The sequence below is a fragment of the Brienomyrus brachyistius genome, chromosome 21 (assembly GCF_023856365.1).
Source record: "Brienomyrus brachyistius isolate T26 chromosome 21, BBRACH_0.4, whole genome shotgun sequence".
Lineage (NCBI taxonomy): Eukaryota > Metazoa > Chordata > Actinopteri > Osteoglossiformes > Mormyridae > Brienomyrus > Brienomyrus brachyistius.
In genome coordinates this window covers 466,159-485,493 of record NC_064553.1, presented here as the reverse complement: position 1 = coordinate 485,493, position 19,335 = coordinate 466,159, and the positions used below count along the sequence as shown (strand labels likewise).

The 19,335-nt window shown below is 53.7% G+C and overlaps 1 protein-coding gene across 5 annotated transcripts in view; it reads left to right on the top strand.

Annotated features, from left to right (window-relative positions):
- rnf220a (ring finger protein 220a) overlaps nt 1-19,335 on the top strand; it is a 103,458-nt gene that overhangs the window by 65,011 nt on the left and 19,112 nt on the right. For all 5 annotated transcript variants that reach the window (XM_048989604.1, XM_048989603.1, XM_048989602.1 and 2 more), the window contains exons 3-5: nt 11,883-12,012; nt 16,475-16,523; nt 18,514-18,609. In XM_048989604.1, the coding sequence (XP_048845561.1) occupies nt 11,883-12,012; nt 16,475-16,523; nt 18,514-18,609 (275 nt within the window). The remainder of the gene's footprint in view (nt 1-11,882; nt 12,013-16,474; nt 16,524-18,513; nt 18,610-19,335) is intronic.

Genomic DNA, 19,335 nt, shown 5'->3' with positions numbered 1-19,335 from the left:
CCGGGCTGGGGGCTCCAATCCGGCCAGCAACGACACAGATGAGCAATCACTTTAGCTTCTTTTAATCCTGTATTGATTGGAGCAGCCACTCAGAACAGCCCCATGGCCCACAAAGACTGCCACGTTGCCCAGAGCTGCTCGCAGAAGCATGCGCTGTGCTCACAGTGAGCGGGGGAGGGGCGGGAACATGCACGCCCAGGCGAGGTTACCGGAGCAGCTCCGATCCGCTGCGAGGCAGGTCCACAGGTGCTGCTGACAGACAGCACAGCATCAGCAGGATGAATATGGATAATGGTGTTCGGGTTCTCCCCAGGGCCCAGAGGGCGGCGGCATATGTGGTGCAATAGCCAATGTTGACCAGCAGGGGCCTCAGAGAGGCAGAGGTGCCAGTTGCAGTGTTATGATTTCTTCAGTTGCCAAATGCAAACAGGGAAATGAAGTGCATACAGAAATACATACATGAAATGCTTATGCAAAGTATATGTCAAGCAAAGGCCGCTGAGGCTGGATATGCGCTGGCGTGTGTTTCATCCCAGAAAGTGGGAGGGTGTCAGATGACGTCGGCACATGGCATTGGCTCTGAGTGATTACATCATCAGCACCTGCTGACAGGGGATAAATCACTTCCTGTTGTGCGAGAGATGGCTGACTAAGTAGCAGCGGTGCTGTTATTTCCCTGCTTTATTGTCCCCACTCCTGCAGGCCATAATTCTGGAGCTCAGTGGTGCTGACAGAGATCCTCTGGACCACTGTGGCAGTGGGAGGCTGGGCCAGCACAGGGTGGGGGGGATTTGTCCTGCTCGCACCCCCCCCCCCCCCCCCCACCCATGCCTTTGATGCCTGACAGGTTCCGTGTTAACAGCCCGGTGAGCCAGAATCATTCCGGAGGGGGGGCTTAGGGTTTAAGTGGTTTGGGCGATTGAGGTGTTACCGGTGCCAGCGCGGTGAGGGGCTGACGGATGGGGGGGACTCGCAATAGGAAATGCCGGGACCTCTGGGCAGAGCTGAGGGGGGGTCTCCGGGGAGGATAGACGAGGCGGCTACCTGCTCGCTGGGGCGTTCCTGTAATTTTACACCCAGCGGGAAAGCAGATTGTCGAGAAGCTGCAAGGAGGAACATGTGGAAGGGAGGCCTCGTTGCAGCTGCTCGTAAAGCCGAGCCGCTCTTCATTAAACCCCCCGAGGCTCCATGGAAATCGCAGTCCTGCACCCCCCTCCCCCTGCAGCAGCACGTGAAGATCACCTCCATCATGGAAAATGCCCCATTAAATCAAATGTCCCAATCAAAAAGTCGAAGTCCAGCTCTGTCCCCAACCCAGAGAGAGCAGAAACTCACCGGCTCTGTCCTCTGGGGGGGGGCTTTGTCTGGGGTAAAGTGGGACCTGTAGGCGGGAGCTTGTGGAGGAAGGATTAAAGTCCTGCTCCGCCGTGGAGCACTCTTTCCTGCAGGAAAAGCCCAGAGCATTTGGCAGGACCTGCGGTGCCAGAGGAGATCCATCAGGCGGCTCGGTGAGCTTTGACCCTCCCCACCCTGAAATCATTAAGCCTCTGCGCTATTATGGCTTTTTATACGCGGGGGCCTGTTCACTGGGTCGGGATTACCTTCTTGAGAAGTTCTCTTACCTTTTAATAGAGCAGAAAAGTGCAATCCTGACCTCCCTGTTATACGCGGGAGATTCCCGGGCCTGGGTACAATTACCCCATTGTGGCTAAAACACTTTGGTTCTGATTAAAATTCCCATTTCTGCAGATTATTTTTCATGCTGACAGAGTCATTGTTACTTGACCTTTTAGAAAAATCTTTGATCTGCGTCATGATGGTGTAAATGACTAAGGCAGTGTCTGGCTTGCAGTAATTACGCACTGAGGAGCTCGTCTTTGGCTGCTCCTCATACTGTGCCCCCCCCGCCTGAGTGAAACTGCACATGCCCCTTTGTCTGAGGGCTAGGCAGGGGCCCAGTGCCAACACAGACAGATCTGGGCAGCCCACTCCCACCTCCCCAGAGTGCCACCCACAGCCCCACACTCACTATTCAATTAACTCCATTACCTGCTGTTGTGTCACCATTAGTGGTAATTAGTTAAAACATCCGAGTCTAAACAGTAAATTGGCTCCGGTAATTAATTCCCCCACGTGGGCATGAGAGCCAGGGAGAGGGCGGGAGTACAGATGCAGGAAGCTGGGGGGTTATCTGGAGCACATGCTCCCCATCCGAGTGCCACCATGAGGACAGCCTGGCTCAGCATCACACAGCCCCCTCCTCCTGACAGGCGATGCCGTGTCTCTACGTTGGGCCAGGCTGTCGGGCAGAAGCTGCCCGTGGGTCTCCAGGCTTAATCTGGGGCCCAGCAACGAGGCCGTGCATCACATGGAACTGGTGGCAGGCAACTCTGGGTTACCTGCCTGGACCACTGTATCACTTCCACTGAGTCTGAAAGAGTCTATGTCATTTCACCAGTACAGAGTCTGACAGAGGGTACACATATCACCGGTACAGAGTCTGACAGAGGGTACACATATCACCGGTACAGAGTCTGACAGAGGGTACACATATCACCGGTACAGAGTCTGACAGAGGGTACACATATCATCGGTACAGAGTCTGACAGAGGGTACACATATCAATGTTACAGAGTCTGATAGAGGGTACACATATCACCGGTACAGAGTCTGACAGAGGGTACACATATCACCGGTACAGAGTCTGACAGAGGGTACACATATCACCGGTACAGAGTCTGACAGAGGGTACACATATCACCGGTACAGAGTCTGACAGAGGGTACACATATCACCGGTACAGAGTCTGACAAAGGGTACACATATCACTGGTACAGAGTCTGACAGAGTCTACACCATATCAGTCTGACAAAGGCTCGCAGAGGGTATACTACATTGCTCTGACAGAGTCTCACAGAGGGTACCCCATATCACTTCCACAGAGTGTCATAGAGGGTACACCGTTTGACTCCCACAGGGTCTTACAGCAGCTACACCATATCACTCCCACAGAATCTCACACAGGGTACACTGTATCACGGGTGACTGAGCTGTATCACTCTCACATAGATGCAGAGTATAAGCTTAGCAAACAGGTTGCACCAATCCATATGGACTCATAATGGATACATGAAGAAGCAGGCAGGCAGGGACCCCCCCCCCCCCCCCCAATGTGAGGTGTGTGGCTATGGGGTCTGGGGGGCTTAATCCCGCAGCTGGGGATGGCAGGCAGATAGGCAGAGCTCACCCACTGCCTCACCCTCATTTCCCGGGTCAGTGCCTGGGTAATGGTCTATTAATTTGCTCCATTCTCCCATGTGAGGCAAACTCAATTTCCAGTCCCAGCTCACAGCAAAACTGACGACAAGGTGATTGATTGAACAAACAGCTGTCAGTATGGGAAGCACTGCCCGCCCACCCCCAACCAACCAGCAGCCCCCCTTTCCACACAAACAGACAGACACACTCATACGCAGACAGACACACACACACACACACACAGAGACAGACACACACACGCACACGATGCAAACATAGACGTAGAGTAAGATGCTACTGGCCCAATCTCTGTCTTCCCAGCAGCGTCCATGGCGGTTGCCTTGCACTCTCACCATGAGTCCCCTGCTCCTCTTAGTATGACGTGTGAGTCCAGCCTTCAACATCAGATGTAGCGTCCAAGCATCACTGTGAGGTGACCTGCATATGCGGGGAGGGTCAAAAGCATGTAGGGGGAGGGTCAGGGTGTGTTGGGGAGGGTCAGGGGTGTGTGGGGGAGGGTCAGGGCATGTTGGGGGGGTGGATCAGGGCGTGTTGGGGGAGGGTCAGGGGTGTGTGGGGGAGAGTTTGGGGTGTGTGTTGGGGAGGGTCAGGACATGTTGGGGGAGGGTCAGGGGGGTGTGTAGGGGAGGGTCAGGGGTGTGTGGGGGAGGGTCAGGGCATGTTGGGGGGGGGGTGGATCAGGGCATGTTGGGGTGGGTCAGGGGTGTGTGGGGGAGAGTTAGGGGTGTGTGGGGGGAATGGTCAGGACGTGTTGGGGATGGTCAGGGGTGTGTGGGGGGAGTTAGGGGTGGGTGTTGAGGAGGGTCAGGATGTGTTGGGGGTGGGTCAGGGGTGTGTGGGGGAGAGTTATAGGTGTGTGGGGGGAGAGTTAGGGGTGTGTGGGGGGAGAGTTAGAGGTGTGTTGGGGAGGGTCAGGACGTGTTGGGGGTGGGTCAGGGGTGTGTGGGGGAGAGTTAGGGGTGTGTGTTGGGGAGGGTCAGGACGTGTTGGGGGTGGGTCAGGGGTGTGTGGGGGAGAGTTAGGGGTGTGTGGGGGGAGAGTTAGAGGTGTGTGGGGGGAGAGTTAGGGGTGTGTGGGGGGAGAGTTAGAGGTGTGTTGGGGAGGGTCAGGACGTGTTGGGGGTGGGTCAGGGGCATGTGGGGTTGGGGGAGGGTCAGGGCTTGTGGAGGAGGTGAGGTCTTTGGGAGAGGGCCGATGACACCCCCAGGCTTAATCAAACCACCATCATCTGGTTGTGTTCGAGGATAAAATTTGCTAGTGGGAAAGGCTTTGTCGTTTACGAGTGGTGACATGTTGGGGGTGCACATCTTATGTATGTTGGGAAATTCATTTATGACCCTAGAGGAGATAGGAAATAGGTGAGGAAGGCGCAGGCAGGTAGACAGGGGATGCCAAGGATGGCAGGAGGATCTGTTCTGAAGCATGATACTGTTTGTCCATACCTGTCTGTATGTGTCCGTACCTGTCTGTATCTGTCCGTACCGGTCTGTATCTGTCAGTATCTGTCCGTACCTGTCTGTATGTGTCCGTACCTGTCTGTATGTGTCCGTACCTGTCTGTATGTGTCCATACCTGTCTGTATGTGTCCATACCAGTCTGTACCTGTCCATACCTGTCTATATGTGGCCATACCAGTCTGTATCTGTCCGTACCTGTCCATACCTGTCTGTATGTGTCCATACCGGTCTGTATCTGTCCGTACCTGTCTGTATGTGGCCATACCAGTCTGTATCTGTCCGTACATGTCCGTACCTGTCTGTGTGTCCATACCGGTCTGTATAAGGTCCGTACCTGTCCATACCTGTCTGTATGTGTCCATACCGGTCTGTACCTGTCCATACCTGTCTATATGTGGCCATACCAGTCTGTATCTGTCCGTACCTGTCCATACCTGTCTGTATGTGTCCATACCGGTCTGTATCTGTCCGTACATGTCCGTACCTGTCTGTATGTGTCCATACCTGTCTGTATGTGTCCATACCAGTCTGTACCTGTCCATACCTGTCTATATGTGGCCATACCAGTCTGTATCTGTCCGTACCTGTCCGTACCTGTCTGTATGTGTCCATACCTGTCTGTATGTGTCCATACCAGTCTGTACCTGTCCATACCTGTCTATATGTGGCCATACCAGTCTGTATCTGTCCGTACCGGTCTGTATCTGTCCGTACCTGTCTGTATGTGGCCATACCAGTCTGTATCTGTCCGTACATGTCCGTACCTGTCTGTGTGTCCATACCGGTCTGTATAAGGTCCGTACCTGTCCATACCTGTGTGTATGTGTCCATACCGGTCTGTATCTGTCTGTACCTGTCCATACCTGCCTCCAGGTGGCCCTAATCTTCTTCCAGGTTTTGAGCCTTAGGCCCTTCAGAAGGAGATGAGGCAACTGAGAGAGGAAAGCTGGGAGGAGGGCACGAACTGCACTCAGTGCAGGTGCAGGCCTCCCAGATGGGGTCTGTTAAAATCCATCAGACCTTTATAGTACTGGGGCTCAAATGACTCAAACGGTCATGTAGCTCAGTGGGTTGTGTTGCTCAAACCTGGTACCCAACTTACATCCTTCAGAGCAGCAATGAGGAGAATCCTGTGAGCCTGAGGATCCCGTGTGTCCCTCCCTTCCTCCCCCCCTTGCTCCTCACCCCTCATCTCTGCACGTTGTCTACAGCAGTAAAACACTGATTTGTTTACAGTAATTAGCGCAGTTAAAACAAAGGAACGCACTCCAACACGCAGGCGGTACGGCCTCTGGTTTGTTAGTGAAACAGATGGTGAGCTGATAATTAAGGGGCCCCATGGAGGTGGCGGGGGGGAGCTTTCAGTGTGGCTCCAATGAAACAATCCATCATAGGGCATTAGGAGACGCGGCGCCTCCTCAATCAGCCCTGTCAGGGCCAGAAAGCTGGCATTTTGGTGAGCAATCGGAGCACTAAAAAGTTTTGTCAGTGTGGCCTCCTCGTTATCACCCCCCGCCCCTGCAGATTAAAGAGCCCCCCACCGGCTGCCCGCACGCACACGTGCTGAGGGGTGCAGGCTCAGGGGCTCCGCACATTAATCATCTTTAACGCGCTGACAAGCATCGCTGCGTCTCCTCCCAACACCGGCCTGGGATTTATCTCCTCGTCTCGCGATCCTCATCACTCACCGTCTTGGGAGATAAAGTGAGAGACATAGAGGAAAATGGTGGCTGGAGTATGAGGGGGTCAGAGGGTGTCGCCCAGAGGCGAGGCAGACTGTGGCTTGCAGTCGAGAGGGAGAGCGAGGGAGCAAGAGCCAGAGATGACAGAAAATGCAGGTAAAGTGACCAACTCCCTGCCAGGAGTTGCTCATCAAGGACCAGCACTAAGCCCATGCGTCACTGGGGGGCCCGGGGCCAAGACAGCCAGAGAGGCGAGAGACACTTAACTTTGAGGAGCAGATTTCAGGACGAGTCCAATGAACAGGATACTGACGTAGGAGGAAGAGTGGGTGTGTGAGTGGGTGTGTGAGTGGGTGAACAGACGGGTGTGCAGGCGGACGAGCAGGCGGGCTGCGCAAGGCCCGTCAGGCAGCGGGAGATGGACAGGCAGCGTGTCGCCACGGTGATCTGAGAGGAAGGGAGGTACTGGCAGCGTACGGTGTGTGAAATCACCATGACTGCGGACCTTGTGGGGCTCCGCCCCCACTTATCACGCTTCAGCTGCGCGCCAGGCGGAGGACGTTGGGGGGGGGTGGTCCCACGATCCTGCCACCGCTGTGCTGCTGATGCCTGTCACTGGCCTGACAGCCCCCCCTACACCCCTCCCCCCTGCTCTTCATTAGTGCCCCGGCATCACTGCCATCCCTCCTGCCGGCTTGCGATGATGTCGGGGGGAGGGGTGTGCCAGGAGTCACATGCAGTGGGATGAGTGGTATAGTGTGCTCCCACCCACCCAGGCAGCATCATCTGCATGTGTGATAAGGGTTGGGCCAAATGCAGATAACCTAGTGTTTTAATTAGGGGTCTGAGTGCCAGTGCACCCCCCCCCCCCCCCCCCCCACATGTTTACCACAGTACGGAGGTGTCAGCTGTGAGGTGTTTGACTCCAATTACATGCAGCTAAAGTTGTCTCTTCTCCAGCTAACAGGTAACTAAATGCAGGTAGTCAGAGGTGAGGCTGCGCTACCTGACAGGAAGCGAGCAGGGTGATTAGGAGTGAGCCGGGGGGCTCTTTCAGGCTGCTCTACTGTCTGTGGCAGGATCTGCCAGGAAATGACATCTCAGGAGCATAGAGGAGACCCAGGGGGTGCAGCTGCTGCAAATCAGTGCTGGTGTCCACATGGCCAGTAGAAGTAACATAGCTCTGTGAGCTCTGACTCCGGGTTATACACCATGAGAGCTCTGACTCCTAATTACACACCACAGGAGCCCTGACTCCTGATTATATATAATATGAGCTCTGACTTCTGATTTCACACCATGTAAACTCTGACTCCGGGTTATACACCATGAGAGCTCTGACTCCTGATTACACACGACAGGAGTTCTGACTCCTGATTATATATAATGGGAGCTCTGACTCCGGATTTCACACCACAGGAGATCTGACTCCGGATTTCACAGCATGGGGCACTGACTCCTGATTACACAGCATGAGAGCTCTCATTCCTGGTTACACACCATGAGAGCTCTCATTCCTGATTACACACCATGACAGCTCTCATTCCTGGTTACACACCATGACAGCTCTCATTCCTGGTTACACACCATGAGAGCTCTCATTCCTGATTACACACCATGACAGCTCTGATCCTGATTATACACCATGAGAGCTCTCATTCCTGATTACACACCATGAGAGCTCTCATTCCTGATTACACACCATGAGAGCTCTCATTCCTGATTACACACCATGAGGGCTCTCATTCCTGATTACACACCATGAGAGCTCTCATTCCTGATTACACACCATGAGAACTCTCATTCCTGATTACACACCATGACAGCTCTGATCCTGATTACACACCATGACAGCTCTGATCCTGAGTACATACCATGAGAGCTCTCATTCCTGATTACACAGCATGAGAGCTCTCATTCCTGATTACACAGCATGAGAGCTCTCATTCCTGATTACACAGCATGAGAGCTCTCATTCCTGATTACACAGCATGAGAGCTCTCATTCCTGATTACACAGCATGAGAGCTCTCATTCCTGATTATACACCATGAGAGCTCTCATTCCTGATTACACACCATGAGAGCTCTCATTCCTGATTACACACCATGACAGCTCTGATCCTGATTATACACCATGAGAGCTCTCATTCCTGATTACACACCATGAGAGCTCTCATTCCTGATTACACACCATGAGAGCTCTCATTCCTGATTATACACCATGAGAGCTCTCATTCCTGATTACACAGCATGAGAGCTCTCATTCCTGATTACACACCATGAGAGCTCTCATTCCTGATTACACAGCATGAGAGCTCTGATCCTGATTATACACCATGAGAGCTCTCATTCCTGATTACACACCATGAGAGCTCTGATCCTGATTATACACCATGAGAGCTCTCATTCCTGATTACACAGCATGAGAGCTCTCATTCCTGATTACACACCATGAGAGCTCTCATTCCTGGTTACACACCATGAGAGCTCTCATTCCTGATTACACACCATGAGAGCTCTCATTCCTGATTACACACCATGACAGCTCTCATTCCTGATTACACACTATGAGAGCTCTGATCCTGATTACACACCATGAGAGCTCTGATCCTGATTACACACCATGAGAGCTCTCATTCCTGATTACACACCATGAGAGCTCTCATTCCTGATTACACACCATGAGAGCTCCCATTCCTGATTACACACCATGACAGCTCTCATTCCTGATTACACACCATGACAGCTCTCATTCCTGATTACACACCATGACAGCTCTCATTCCTGATTACACACCATGAGAGCTCTGATCCTGAGTACATACCATGAGAGCTCTCATTCCTGGTTACACACCATGACAGCTCTGATCCTGAGTACATACCATGACAGCTCTCATTCCTGATTACACACCATGACAGCTCTGATCCTGAGTACATACCATGACAGCTCTCATTCCTGATTACACACCATGACAGCTCTCATTCCTGATTACACACCATGAGAGCTCTCATTCCTGATTACACACCATGACAGCTCTCATTCCTGATTACACACCATGAGAGCTCTGATCCTGATTACACACCATGACAGCTCTGATCCTGAGTACATACCATGAGAGCTCTCATTCCTGGTTACACACCATGACAGCTCTCATTCCTGATTACACACCATGAGAGCTCTGATCCTGATTACACACCATGACAGCTCTCATCCTGAGTACATACCATGAGAGCTCTCATTCCTGGTTACACACCATGAGAGCTCTCATTCCTGATTACACACCATGAGAGCTCTCATTCCTGATTACACACCATGACAGCTCTCATTCCTGATTACACACCATGAGAGCTCTCATTCCTGATTACACACCATGAGAGCTCTCATTCCTGAGTACATACCATGAGAGCTCTCATTCCTGATTACACACCATGAGAGCTCTCATTCCTCATTATACACCATGAGAGCTCTCATTCCTGATTACACACCATGACAGCTCTCATTCCTGATTACACACCATGAGAGCTCTCATTCCTCATTATACACCATGAGAGCTCTCATTCCTGATTACACACCATGAGAGCTCTCATTCCTGATTACACACCATGAGAGCTCTCATTCCTCATTATACACCATGAGAGCTCTCATTCCTGATTACACACCATGACAGCTCTGATCCTGAGTACATACCATGAGAGCTCTCATTCCTGATTACACACCATGACAGCTCTCATTCCTGATTACACACCATGAGAGCTCTCATTCCTGATTACACACCATGACAGCTCTCATTCCTGATTATACACCATGAGAGCTCTCATTCCTGATTACACACCATGACAGCTCTGATCCTGAGTATATACCATGAGAGATCTGACTCTGAATTACACACCATGGGGCACTGACTCTGGATTATACACAACAGGAGCTCTGACTCCTGATTAAACACTGGTAAGCGTACAGGGATGAGAAGATGTGTTAGGTAAACAGGTGCACAAAGACACAGGCAGGACCTGATGAGCACTCGGTATTTGCAGGAGGTGCGGTCTGTCCAGCAGGGTGACACTGAATATCCATTTCAGACCGGCAACATCCTTGTACTTCTGATGTTGGGTTGCTCAAAATGCATATGATATTAAGAGCATTAAGCAGCCGTGTCTCTGTAGTAAATATAATTCAGCATGTATCCCTCAGATGTGGGGGTGGGCTTTGCGGTGCAGAGCAACACGGTGGCGACAGCCAAGGAACTCTGCTTCTGCCGAGCCGAGCAGACGGCGATTGCTCTGGCAGGACTCAAATGATCTTGTCAGGGCAATAAAGCTGACCAGCGCACACAGGAAAGAGAGGCAGAGGAAAGGCAGGACACAGAAAAATGGGACAAATGAGGGAGAGATGAGAGAAGAAGACAGAAATGAAATGAAGGATTGGGATGGAGAAAAGAGCGATAGGAAGACGTGAAGAAAAGAGAGACAGAGCAAGCAAGCAGGAGGGAGGGAGGGAGCAGGGGGGGCAGGAGAGGACGCGTGGAATTGTAATCGATTACCCATTTCTCAAAGTCACTTAAAGTGTCGAGCGCGTGTGGCTGTTAAGTGGCAGAGCCGGGAATCGCATTCACGTATGTATCCGCACGCCCGCCAGCCGGGGGGGCGCTCGCATTGACCCTGCAGCTCCACACTGATGAATCAGAACTCCTGCAGGAAGCGGTTGTGGCAGGACAATATGTGTGTGTGTGTGTGTGTGGGGGGGGGGGGATACGGCCCCCCCGGGGCCAGCTCGGCATGCCCGCCTCTCTGTTTATGTCTGCTTGCTGCCCCTGATCCATCACCCTCTGGAATTACGGGCTCATCAGTGCAAACAGAGCACGGCCCGTCCTGAGTCAAGGACACAGCTGAGCCCCCGGACAGACATGCCGGGGTGCGGCTCGGCCGAGAGGGCCCGACCTGTCACCGTGGCGATGGCCAGTCCATCCAGGACATCCTGCCGCTCGGCCGGCCTATTGTTTCAGGGGATATAAATAGGGCTTCCAGCTGGCAGAACCGCTGGAACAGGTCAGGAAGCCAGCTGGGAATGTATTTTTACTGAGGGGTGTTCCTGCTCTGGAGCCCCAGGCCCTTTCTTAGGGCCCTCAGTGATGTCAGCACACTCTATTTTGGGCGTGGCCCAGAAGTCAGGCAGGGGATGACCTGTGAGGCTCCTCGTCATGGCGGCTGCAGGAGTCTGAGAGCGTCATGCTGTGTGTGTGTGAGTCCGCCTCTTCTAGCTATGTAAGGATATGAGGAGTAAATGTGATACAGTATGGGGCTTTGCTCAGCGGCTCCAGCGCTAACTGTCTGTTAATGAAGGAAAGTGAGACCGGAGGAAGAGCCTGCTTCTGAGAGGGAGAAAGCCAAGCAGCTCGGCATACAGGCCAAGGGCAGCGGCCGGCCGCACACTCTCATCTCATTCGCACCATCTCTCTCCCTACAGGTAAAAAGAAAGCCTCACTCTACGACACACAGGCCCCCGTCTGCCCCATCTGCCAGGTCCTGCTGCGCCCAGGGGAGCTGCAGGAGCACATGGAGCAGGAGATGGAGCGGCTCACTCACATGCATCTAAGGTACACAACCCCCAGCCTCTGGGCGGGGCCAAGTCTCAGGGTGGGGTGAGCCTCTGGGCGGGGCCATGTCTCAGGGTGGGGCCAGCCTCTGGGCGGGGCCATGTCTCAGGGTGGGGTGAGCCTCTGGGCGGGGCCATGTCTCAGGGTGGGGCCAGCCTCTGGGCGGGGCCATGTCTCAGGGCGGGGTGAGCCTCTGGGTGGGGCTATGTCTCAGGGTGAGGTCAGCCTCTGGGCAGGGTCATGTCTCAGGGCGGGGCCATGTGTCATGGTGATGTCAGCCTCTGGGTGGGGCCTTGTCTCAGGGCGGGGTCAGCCTCTGGGTGGGGCCATGTCTCATGGTGAGGTCAACCTCTGGGTGGGGCCAAGTCCCAGGATGGGGCATGTCTCAGGATGGGAACAGCCTCTGGGTGGGGCCATGTCTCATGGTGAGGTCAACCTCTGGGTGGGGCCAAGTCCCAGGATGGGCCATGTCTCAGGATGGGAACAGCCTCTAGGCGGCGCCAAGTCTCAGGGTGGGGTCAGCTTTTGGGCAGGGGCCATGTTTTTGGACAAGGCCATTTCTCAGAGCCACATCTCATAGATGCGATTGGAAATCCAAATGGTGCAGGAGGCGGAATGCTGTAGAGCTCAGGCCATTTCTAAAGGACAAGCTCATTTGTAAGACTAGCAGACATTTGAGGTATTATCAGGGGGCTTGGTTCAGACAGGAGCAGACGTTACAGAGGGGGCTGTTTATAAATCAAGCTGCGCTGCCCCCCGGTGACGTGTGATGGTGGGGCACATCACGGAGATGAGAGTACACAGGTGTCCTGACACTAAGACAGATGCTGCCGCCCACTCGCTGTGCTTGATCACTGGCTGCCTGGAGGGGAGGGGGGGGGGTACTGCACCGCTGCTTTGAGGTACTGATGTGGTGTCTCACTCTGGGGGGGGGGGGGTGGCATGCCCCAGAGGAAGCCCCGCGGCAGACCGTTTGGCTGAGGTGGAGGGATATCTATCACACCGTGGTGAGAGTCATCATTTAATAATTAATAAGGGCCGCTAGGTGCCATCCTATACTCTGCCTGACGGTGGCGCTCATTTAAAGGGACAGTATCAGCTTCCTCGCTGCTCCCTGAGGGGTGCCATCGAGAGCCTCTCCTGCCTTTCACCATTCAGGGAGAGCTAGGGAGAAGCGGGAAGGTGGAGCACCTTAGGTCTCCCTGGGCAGCACCTCCATCAGACCTGCCACAGGGAGGAGGGGCTGCCTGGGGGGCCAGATGAATGTCTTTCCATGTGGAAATCACTAGAAAGACATGGAGCATCAGGAAGCCTATCTCAGTGCCTCTACCTGCTTCACATTCTCCATACCGAGGGGGGGGATTATGGGAAATTGACCCTGGATGTGGAAATGCGGAAAGCGCATATGGGGGCACCTCCACTTGCCCTTGGACCCCCTCCCCTGGTCCAATCAGGCCCCCGCCTCCCTGCCCGCATTACTTATGCATGAGCGTCATTGGATGTGACGTGCAGAATCCGTGCCAATTTGTGGTAAATCTCCCTGTAATAAACCAGTTTCATTTTGCCCAAATGAGAGCTGAATGCATGTAAAACAGAGGATATTTAAGATGGAGCATTACGCTGGGGGGGGGGGGGGGGGGATTCAGGAGCCTGCGATTTGCGCTGGCCCACCTGCAGGCTTCACTCCTCATCTGGGGAAATTGAAATCTATCATGCCCTTTTCACATCAGCCTGGGGGGCTCCACACAGGCCACACAATCTACATACGCTGCGTAATCAATTTGCTTCTGTTGGAGCCCAGCAGGCGGGAGGGGGGGCTGGGTGAGGCACAGAAAGCAATTTTTATCTGCAGCCTTCTGGTGAGGGGTGGCCATCCAGGGTGATGATGCACTCAGGCGTAGGGGGTACATGTTACGTCTCGTACCTGCACCCGAGTGAGGAGTCAGGGCCTGATTTAAACACCGTCATCCGCCAGGGAGCCTTGCAGGAATCTCGTTCTGAGGGGCCCAAAACCAGCTGGGGATGCTGGAAACTGTCAGGCCTGGCTGCACCTCCTCCCCACCCCGTCTCCCCCAGCTGCATCCCCGGCAGTGTCACTCATTTTAAAGCAGCCTCATTGGCTGATAGACAGGCAGGCAGTGCTATGACAGGCCCCCACCCTGTGTGCTTCCCGCTCTGTCCCACAGAACCTCGGGCGTGTCATATGATGGCTTCTTACAAAGTTAGTGGCTCCCTGTGCATTTTGTCAAATGCAGGAATATCTTATGAGCGTCCGCACAGGAGGAGAGGACCTGCACATGGGGAGGGAACCTGCACATGGGGAGGGGACCTGCACATGGGGAGGGGACCTGCACATGGGGAGGGGACCTGCACATGGGGAGGGAATCTGCACACGGGGAGGGGACATACACACAGGGAGGGAACCTGCACATGTAGAGGGGACCTGCACATGGGGAGGGAACCTGCACATGGGGAGGGGACCTGCACAGGGGGAGGGGACATACACACAGGGAGGGAACCTGCACATGGGGAGGGAACCTGCACATGGGGAGGGGACCTGCACAGGGGGAGGGGACATACACACAGGGAGGGGACCTGCACACGGGGAGGGGACCTGCACATGGAGAGGGAATCTGCACACGGGGAGAGGACATACACACAGGGAGGGGACCTGCACAGGGGGAGAGGACATACACACAGGGAGGGGACCTGCACAGGGGGAGGGGACATACACACAGGGAGGGGACCTGCACAGGGGGAGGGGACCTGCACAGGGGGAGGGGACTTGTCTAGTGGTGGGAGGCTGCCTGTCCTGCAGGCCAGGTGAGGCAGGGGGAGGAGAATCACCTGGTTACGGTGATTTTTGGCAAACAATCAGACTGATTAAAGGCCCCCTAACTTGCCAGCCCACTGCACTCTTTGCCCGGTGTCAGCTGGGGGGTGGGGGGGGCACACGGTCTGAATCCCATCACAAACCCCCTAGGCATGCCACCAGGCTGCTGCTGGTGCTACTGGTCCAGATTGATGGCCGAGAACCAGGGAAGCAGAGGCGCAGTGTGGACAGCGCCGATTACACTGGCGGCGAGGGGATTTACGGCGGAGGGGAGTGTGTTTATTATCTCACAAACGGCCGGCGGCCCATGCTGGGGATTTATCTCCTTCTCAGGGCCTGTTCCTGATTTGTTCAGGCCCTCTCCTCCACATCAGATCAATCACAGTGCCTGGGGGTGAGCGTTGGCCCTCTGTAACTTATTACCCCCCAAGGAAGCCCCTCGGCATGAAACAGGTTTCACCTGCCCACCCCCTCCCCCCTCCCCCCATGACGACTCCCCTGAGGCTCCTGGACGATCTGAGAGACAAACCCAAAGCTCACATACACGGAAGGTCGTCGCAGGATCGGCGACGGAACACACAGACAGGGAGAACTTTCCAGAAATGTGTTTCTCCTGTCAGCTAGAGGTTCCCACAGTTGTTCAGGAAGGTTATGCACGGTCGTCCTTATCCCTGTGACTCTGGTCCTTGTCACTTCACTTGCAAAACTCCGTCCTCCCTGCTTCCGATCTTCACCAAGCCTCCCTGCCCTCACCTCCCGGCTCAGTTCATGTGCTCTATCATGCCAGATGGCACTGAAAGGAGGTTGGAGCGTGACAGAAGATGCAGGGTACGCCCTGCAGCTCATCGATATTCAGGCACATAAATGCATATCTGTGACCCTGGCCAGCAGAAAGGAGGCTCGGAGAGAACAGCCAGGAGCCTAGCTTGGCATTCCTGAGGTGCGAAAGAAGCTATAAACCGTCCACAAACAGCAAGACTGAGCACAGAACACAGGGAGAAAGGCAGGGAATATCCACCCGCTCTCATGGGACCACTAGGCACAAGCATGTGAAACAGAGGTGGAGCAGAGAGTGAAGGAGAGAAATAGACAGAGAGTAAGAGAAGCGGCAGGCACATCTACAGGAGACACGGGATGGGGGGGAAGGGGCTCCTGATCAGTCACCCCCGGAAGTGGCACGTCCGGGCCTCTGATCTGATGTGGTTAGAGAGCCGGGCTCCTCTAGGGGGCCCTCCAGGGGGGGCCGCGCTGCCATGTTTACAAGCCACCGCATTGCTCTTAACATATTTCATGGACCTAAATGCCCAGGGCACCTCACTGACAAATCAAATCAGAGGCAAATCATTTATTTCCTCCAGACGCTCGCTTCAAGAGGGACGGGGAAATCCAGAGAATGATTACTTCAATAAAAAAATTATATCCCAAATCTGCTTAGTTGTCGTACTTTGGACAGTAATTGTTTCAAATTCTCTGTGGCCCCTGGGGGTGGGGGGCGTTAAATCTGAAGGCGATTAAATCAGCCGCTGCTCCCATGACGGTGTGTGCAAGAGCCCGGCACTAAGGTGCAGGGACCCCACAGGACAGCACCGCCCTGTAGAATACTTACCATTGCCCTTCTCTCCATTACAGTAAGAACCCTACACACAAGGATGTGAGCACAGCACCCGGCACGCCCAAGGTAAGGACCCATGCTCAATATGGACCCAGATGCTCAACGCGGGTGCTCAACACAGACACTTAATGCATGTGCTCAACATAGACGCTCAATGTGGACGCTCAACATGGACACTTAATGCATGTGCTCAACACGGACACTTAACGCATGTGCTCAACACAGATGCTCAACGCATTTGCTCAACACAGACACTCAACACGGGTGCTCAACACGAAGACTTAATGCATGTGCTTAACACAGATGCTCAACGCGGGTGCTCAACATGGACACTTAATGCATGTGTTCAACACAGTTGCTCACCATTAGCACTGCAAGCCGTGTCACTCATCTCAGTAAAGCTGCCTATGAGGCACTTTAAGGTGATAAAAACCATAATTATCATCATCGTGCAGGCACAGTCTGGACAGGTTATAGGTGTGTCATTAGGACAATCCATTCAACAGCACTGACCTGGCTGAGATTGAGCCTATCACAGCATAGGTTAGGGGGTGGGAATCTTAGCCACTAGACCACGCAACCACTAGAGGGCCCTCTCTTAGATGTCACCTTGCCATTGAACTACACTCCTTCAGATATCTGGTCTGAAGACCTGAAGTGGCAAACAGGCACCATGCAGAAGAGAGAGTCCCAGCTGATGTTGGGGTTTGAGGGGCAGAGCTACCAACTTCTGCGCTGCTGCACAGAGGGGGACAATTTCCAAGGGAAGACCAATGTTTTCCCTGAGAGCAGAGGGAGGGGACAGAGTGACGATTGATGGGCCTAGTGCCATTAAGAGCTGCCCGGCTGCCCATGGCGACTCTCCTCTCAGAGGGCAAACAAGCCATGAATTATTTTCTTAAAGATCTGTCTCCCCTGATGATTATTGCACCTTGTAAAGGCCATTTTTTATGAGCTAAACCACTCAAAAGTCACCCTTGAATATGACTATTAGCTGTTCTTCCCTGTTGCATTGAACTGTGGAACAGGGTCATGTGTCTGAGCCCCCCCCCCCCCCAGGGCTGGATTCTCAGCCTTAAACATGGCCTAGCTTGCTCCACAGCCAGAGCTCTAGGTATCTGAGCTACCCAGCGGGACAGAAAAGGGAAGCCTCAGAATCTAGCATGGCGTCCAAAGGTGTGGAGGTGCCAAGTCAGAGGGGGTGCTGCCGTACGACCCTGCACGTGCTGCAGACGTGCCGATGGGCAGACAGCCGTGCGGTGCTGGCCCTAGGAGGATTAACCTCACCCACTGCTGCGTGAGCGCCCCCGGCACCTCCTCCCAATCGCCATGGTGATTCCACGGCTGCCGTTGCCCCGGGTAATCCCGGGGCACCCGGAATGCGAGCGTGCGTGCCGCTAGGCACTCTGAGCGTGCACCAGGACTCTCGCATGCCGTTCAGGCATGCTGACATTTCATGTGGCACACGTGTGCTGTGACCTGCTCACACCGCACTGACGGCAGAAGTCGTCGACGTTAATGCAGGATCCAGAGGAGAGCCAAAAGCGTTTGGGTCATGGGACAGACTCATGGCACAGGCATTGGGACGGAGCAGGGCGGCCCCAGGCAGTCAGCAGCCCGCAGGACAGCCCCAAACACACACACAGATAAATTATCAGCTGACCTTGTGGTACAAAAGCATAAACGGCCGTGAATAACACTTAATTTACTGTCCCCACAAAGGAAGCTGACCATTTCTCACGTATTAATATTAGATTAAGCCTTGGTGCCTGTGAAGCGCTGCTCTTCGCTCTCGCTTTGATTAATTGAGCTGTATTGTAAATACAAATATTTTACACCAGAACCATAAAAAGTGGCCCATAGATCAGGGCTTCCTTAGACAAGGCAATATGTCTCCACTCTGCTTCTGCCCACAATAAAACTCATGTGAAGGATGGAGGCACAGAGACTCTCGGGCAGTGGGACTGTACAGTGTGCAGGGCTGAGTGACATGCGTGTAGGACACCCTCACAGCCAGCTTAACGCTGGCTCCATCTGACGGCCTCTGTCCCCCCAGTCCTTGCTGCTGTCTGTGCACATCAAGCGCGAGGGGGAGTCACCCGTGCTCTCGCCCCTGTCCTCGGAGGACCTGCATCACTCGGACAGGTACCAGGTAAGCACGGGATCAGGGAGCTCGGCAGCCCTACGGGGATGGGACATGCTACACACACATACACAATGTTACAGGGAACCTTCTCCACAGAGATTAACGTGTCCGGCATCACGACTGAGCAAACACGGCTAGAGGCTGCCACCTCAGGGGAGAGCTGAAACGTTACTATTCTGTCACGTTAATATTCTGTCCAGGGATGTTATATCTTTAAATAGCCCTTTGCTTAATTCCTGCTTCTCATTCATGGAGCTCCTGTTTCTCTACCTGTGGCCCCCATGTACTCGCAGTATAAATGAATCCATCAAGTCTGCCCCCAGGCTAATTTGTAATGCTGCGCAGCCAGCGTTATCAGCCCGGCTGTTCACAGTGTCCTTGACTGCTGAGATGTTTTCATGACCAGCTCTGGCTGAGCCGAACCGGCTCCGTCATCCCCGCCTTAACTGATGGACTGTGCTTCGTTTCAAATCCAATCTATTACTAAATGCTTATGCTATCGATGTAGACAGACAATCCCAAATCACATGCTGTTTTCCCGTAATAAAGATTCCGCCTTACCTACAGTTGCGAATCTTGTATTCGATAAATAAAACTGATAGTGAAAAATTTCATTTTACAACTGCCTTTCCTTCTTTTAAAGCGCGGCGGAGACTGACATTAAGATTGATCAGTGTAGCCTACAGGGAGAAGTTTCATTTTAGAAGTGGCCTTATTTTTCTATTAGGAGCC